General features: G+C 53.9%; 1 protein-coding gene across 1 annotated transcript; it reads left to right on the forward strand.

The window, feature by feature from the left end:
* The first annotated feature begins 4652 nt into the window (after positions 1-4652).
* BLACAT1 (BLACAT1 overlapping LEMD1 locus) lies at positions 4653-4754 on the forward strand. Its single transcript, XM_062013476.1, has one exon. The coding sequence runs from the start codon at positions 4653-4655 to the stop codon at positions 4752-4754; it is 102 nt and encodes a 33-aa protein (XP_061869460.1).
* The last annotated feature ends 1002 nt before the right edge of the window (positions 4755-5756 follow it).

A 5756-nucleotide genomic window follows, 5' to 3' on the forward strand; every position in this document is an offset into this window, starting at 1 on the left:
GCCAGTGAAATTTGGATAATGAGGACCCTGGTGACTTTGCCTTCCTAGCAGCAAATTAACTGTGTGGGGGGAAGAATCAATGGGCTCAGCATACTTTACAGAAGGGATGTTTTAATTAGTGATTCTCTGCAAACATGCCAAGCAACAGCTTCTCCCTTCATTATCTCTCCTTAAAGGGATGGTGCTTCTTTTCAGGTTAGTTTTATCCTGGGCTCCTCTGTTGTTGTTGTGTTTCCAATGTGCTGCTGCTCGTTATAGAAACTGCTTTGAAGTTGGTTTTATCTTGGCTCTGGTTGTAAGCAGGGAGATGGTCAAGGTTGGGGGGTGTAGAGGGGGAAAAGCAACCCAAAGAAATAATGGGTTTGAAAGCTTGGCTGTAAAAAAAAAAAGGGGCTAAATTGGATGGATCCTGTGGCTGTGAGGAGGGAGAGGGAGTGTGGGAAAGGGGTTGTGTCCTCACAGGGACAAGCTGCCCCAACCCTGGGATGGGGGAAGCTGCAACTCTGAGGCTTATATAAAGGAGTGAAGTTGAGAGAGGTTCTGCTCCCCCTCTGCTCTGCCCTGCTGAGGCTTCATCTGGAGTCCTGGGGCCAGTTCTGGGCTCCCCAGCTGCAGAGGGACAGGGAACTGCTGCAGAGAGGCCAGTGCAGGGCCACCAAGATGCTGAGGGGATGGAGCATCTTCCTTGTGAGGAAAGGCTGTGGGACCTGAGGCTGTTCAGCCTGGAGAAGAGACTGAGGGGGGAGCTCATTAATAGTTACAAGTATCTCAGTGGTGGGTGTCAGGAGGTTGGGGCAGCACTTGTTTGTGTTGTATCCAGTGCCAGGACAAGGGGTGATGGGGTGAAGCTGGAACACAAAAAACTCTGTTGAAACATAAGGCAAAACTCTTTCAGTGTTGGAGTGAGGGAGCCCTGGCCCAGGCTGCCCAGGCAGGGTGTGGAGGCTCCTTCTCAGGAGGTTTCCAACCCCACCTGGGCACATTCCTGTGTGACCTGATCTGGGTGGGAGCTGTTTTAACAAGGAGGTTGGAGTAGATGATCTGTAAAGGTCTTTTCCAACCTCTACCATTCTCTGGTTCTGTGAAGTTCCAGGCAAAGCTCTCTCCATGCAGAACTCTGCCAGTCCCATGGGCACAGCCCTGTCACCCCCAGCCCTTCTCCAGAGACTTTTCCACCAGGTTCTGCTCAGAGAATTTTAGCAAACCAGGCTGGTGATCCCTCAAATCATCAGCAACTCCTGAACAACCTTGGCTGTAGGGGTGGATGGATGAGTTACCATGAGAGGCAAATGAAATTGCTGGGAACTTTTCTCCAGTTTGTTACAAATGATTGAACTCCATCCACTTCCCTGCAAAAATATGGGACCAATTTCCATTGCAAATGATCTCATTTCCCAGGGAAAAAGAAACCAACCCCAACCCCAACAGGCTGGTGGCAAAAGGCAGCTTTGAAATGCAGAACTTCATGTTGGTGGGGGCTTTTTTCCCCCCAGTCAAGTAGCTGAAAGTGAATTCAACAGCATCCCTCAGAAATAGAAAAGCTGAGACAGAAAATCAGCTGAAATAAAAGCTCCTGTTGCCTGAGCATCCCCCTGGCTGCTAGCCACCTATATCACTTGGTAGCCCCAACCTTTCCCTGCAGCAGGTTGTGCCTGCACCCAGCACCTCCCCTCCTGAGCTGACTTATTTCAGCTGTGCCCAGGGAAGCCCAGGGAAATGGGTAATTGCTGGGCTAAGGAATAGACTGTCCAGCTGGTTCAGAAAGACATTTTTTTAGGGCTCAGGGAAAGTGACATTATTAAAGTGAGCATGCTGATTTCAGACAGCTCCCAATTCATCACTGTGACAGTGACAAACACAGCCTGGGGTTGTGCAGTTGACTAAAGAGAATTCTCTAGCTTTACATTTTTAATGCTCCTCACATTTGCTCTGCTGCAGTGGAGTTGTAGCCAAAGCATCTTCTCCCTTGAATAGAAAGGGCAGCATGGGTCTGTGAAGCATGCCCAGCCCTTGCAAATCAGGCAGGGCTTCTGTCATCAGTGCCCAAGCCAGTTCATTTCTCTTTTAATTATTCCTTGCTCCTTCAGCATCCTTTTTCTACCTTTTCAAGAAGAACAGGAGCATCAGCCTCAGCTGGGCTGCCTCTATTCTCTGGGGCTCATTCATCATTGTCTGCTGCCTGAATGGGAGGCAGAGGGTCAGCCTGAAAAGCCTCCACGTTACAAGCTCCTCTAAATATATCAATAGGTGCCTAATGGAGGTTGGGGTCCCAGGCAGACCGCCCAGGCTCTCGGGGTGGCTTTGTGTCTGCAGGGATGGGGATGTAGGGGGTGGCATAGGGTAGCAGAGATGGGCACCCACAGGGACCCAGAGCTGCCCAGCCAAGGCTACCTGGGAGGTCTGGGGTGGTGTTTGCCTGGTTAATGTGGAGGGTGTTAAACAGCAAGCACCAGTGTTGGGTGGGAGCCCTGCACAGGCCAGGAAGGAGTTTGCCAAATGTGGCTTTGGCAGTGCCAAACCTATCCCAGAGGCTTCTTCTGCTTTCCCATTGTCAGCAAAGCTGTGCAGAGCTGGGAGGGTGCAGGGGCCAGGAGGTGAGTGGCCCCCAGCCCTGGTGGGCTGGCCCCTGTGCAGCCCCCTCCACACCAGCCATTCCCTTCCAAAATCCCATTCTCAGGCTGGGAACAAAAAGCAGCAGCACAAAGAGAGCCAGTGGAGCCCCTCTGCTGTGCTGAGAAGCCATTCAGAGCAGGAGACTCATTAAAGAGGCTGTTGTCATTATTTGTGAGCTCCAGAGGTAGCCTTATTTAATTTGGGAGCTACTAGACAGGTACCCAGATGGCTGGGGAGTGGGGGAGTGGAGGCAGAAGTGAATTAAATGGGATGCCTCTCGCTGCTGCTTTGTGCTGCAGCTGGGCCTCTTGGAAAGGGGGAGAGGGGAAAAGCAGGGCTGTGGCATCACCCCCCTGCACCACCATCACTGGAGATGGGGGGGGGTCAGGCAGGTGAGCTGGCTTTGGCTTTTTTCCCCATAGTTCATCTCCCAGCTGCCCCTGCTGTGGCTGCTCCAGACTCTGCTGGGGTTGTGGGCTGGGGGCTCTCAGCAGTGCCTGGCTGGAGGAGGGGGCTGAAGGTGTCACAGGGTCACTCTTTACTCCCCACTGCCAGTGTCAGTGGGGCTCAGGAGGTGACAGTACCTCCTACACTGAGGTTTCCACTGGGTCACTGGACAGCTTGAGCACTGTGCCCATTTCACAGATGGCTAAACAGAAGCCTTGAGATGTTCCCTGTCCATGCTGGTGATGACAGGAGCAGATGCCTTGTTGCTGCTCTGCACTGAGCCCCAGGCAGTGACTGTGCAGTGGTGCTGTGGTCCCTCTGCCCTCCCCACAGCCTGAGGCTGGCACAGTGCTGGTGAGGATGAGCCTTGGCTGGGCACTGCCTCTTCTGAGGCAGATTTAGAGCTGCTCATGTGCAAACTGTACAAAAGCTAGGTTTCATTTCAGACAGGGTGCCTGGGTGTGTTTCTTAGGTACTTCCCTAAAAGCAGCCTTTCATTAGCATAATGGCATTGTGCAGCTGTTGGGCCAGAATGTGGGGCTGTGCTTTGGGGCATTATTTTATCTGTTGAGAAGGGACACAAAGAGAGTGAGCTCTGCTCTCAGCTGTGCTTCATTGTGCTGGAATCACTGGTGCTGCCCCTGCACCAGGCTGCTCCCAGGGCACCTCACCTCCCCTCTGCCCTCCAATATGCATCAGGCACTGCAAGCTGTCCCCAGGCTGTCCCAGTTGTGTGTTGCTTTTGAGGAGAGGGGCTGGGGGAGGGAGGTTAATCACCTTGTCTTTAAGTGGGTGGGGAATTTGGGAGTGTGTGGTTGGGGGCCTTGGGTGCAGGGAAGGAAGGGGAAGATGTGCAGGGTGATTGGTCCAGGTTTGTGATTCTGGGGATCTGTCTTACGTCTTCCATCCTGCCCATGGAGGATGCAGGAGCTGCCCTGAAGAAGAGTGTGGGCACAGGGCCAGGGAGGTTCTGCTCCCCCTCTGCTCTGCCACATCTGCTGAGGCCTCATCTGGAGTCCTGGGGCCAGTTCTGGGCTCCCCAGCTGCAGAGGGACAGGGAACTGCTGGAGAGAGGCCAGTGCAGGGACAGCAAGATGCTGAGGGGATGGAGCATCTTCCTTGTGAGGAAAGGCTGTGGGACCTGGGGCTGTTCAGCCTGGAGAAGAGAAGGCTGAGGGGGGAGCTCATTAATACTTACAAGTATCTCAGTGGTGGGTGTCAGGAGGTTGGGGCAGCACTTGTTTCTGTTGTATGTAGCAATGGGACAAGGGGTGATGGGATGTAGCTGGGACACAAACAGTTCCATTGAAACATAAGGACAAACTGTTTCAGTGTTGGAGTGAGGGAGCCCTGGCCCAGGCTGCCCAGGGAGGGTGTGGAGGCTCCTTCTTGGGAGGTCTTCAAGACCCACCTGGAACGTTCCTGTGTGACCTGATCTAGGTGGGAGCTGCTTTGGCAGGGGGTTGGACTGGATGAGCTCTAAAGGTCCCTTCCAACCCCCACCCTGCTGTGATTCTGTGATTCTATGACTCCTCTCCTTGTCCCCATCCAGGTCTCCCAGGAGTGCTCCCACACCTCTCCTGCTCCAGGTGATGCCCCAATTCACCTTTGCTTGCTTCTGTGGGCTGCATGGCTTCTGCAAGATGAAGAGGAAGAAAGAAGAGTCCAGTGCAGAGCAGGAGACAGCAGTGTGAGGAGCAGACTGCTGTGTGTCCCTCAGGATTCCATCCTCTTCCCCTCGGTATGCTCACCCTCTCAGGGGGACATCCACTGCCTCCTTCTCACCTCTGCAAGGACCAGCATCCCCCCAGGCATCTGCCTGCTGTGTCTCAGGGGACTGGCTGGAGGGTTGCTTGGCTGAGCTGGTGTGCCCAGGATGTGTGTGGCAGGGGAGCCTGAGGCTGAGCAATGAGATGAGATGCTGCTCATCCATAGCAGCCAGAGGGAGATGGTTAACCTGCTCTCATACACTCACCCACAGCTTCTCTCATTTTCTCTCCCCTCTCTCTTCCCAGATACCTGCATGGCCTGGGGAGAGCTGAAGCACAGGAACGACCTTGCTGAGAGGCAGAAGCAGATGCTGTGGATGTTATCCAGGTGCTGCAGCAATTCTGCCTGGACACCAGCCTGGCTGGGTGCTGAGCCCTTAGCACCTGAGCAGCCACTGTCAGAGGGACCTGATGGCCCAGCAGGGGAGAGATTTCCCTCCCAAGTGAGCCAACCTGCCCTTGCTCCAACAGATGTCAACAGACAGACCTGCAGGGGTTTTCAAAAGCTGGGGCCAGACCTTGTCCTTGCTGGAGTGAGAGGCTGGTCCCTGGCTGGTGAGTTGTGCTGCTGCTGCAGGATTGGCTGAAGGCAAACAAACAAGATGGTTGGAGGACTTGGTTGGGTTTTCTAAACCAGTTTTTTTTGGCCTCAAGCACATGTCTGTGACTCCACAAGAAGCCATCCTCTGTGCCTCTGCCCTGTTTGCCCCATGGGTGCAGCACACCAGAGCATTTCAGAGGCACCAAACAGCCTGACCCTGCTCAGATGCTGCTGTCTGTGTGATGGGTGTGGGCTGGGAGCTCCCACTGTGATGAGGGTCAGTGGGAAGTTGTTCTTGTTTGGCAAACAGCCCAAAATCCCTAAGCTTGAGGCACCTGAGATTCACTCCAGGGACATTTCTGGCATCAATATGTGCTGCAGAGCAG

The sequence above is a fragment of the Colius striatus genome, chromosome 22 (genome assembly GCF_028858725.1).
Source record: "Colius striatus isolate bColStr4 chromosome 22, bColStr4.1.hap1, whole genome shotgun sequence".
Lineage (NCBI taxonomy): Eukaryota > Metazoa > Chordata > Aves > Coliiformes > Coliidae > Colius > Colius striatus.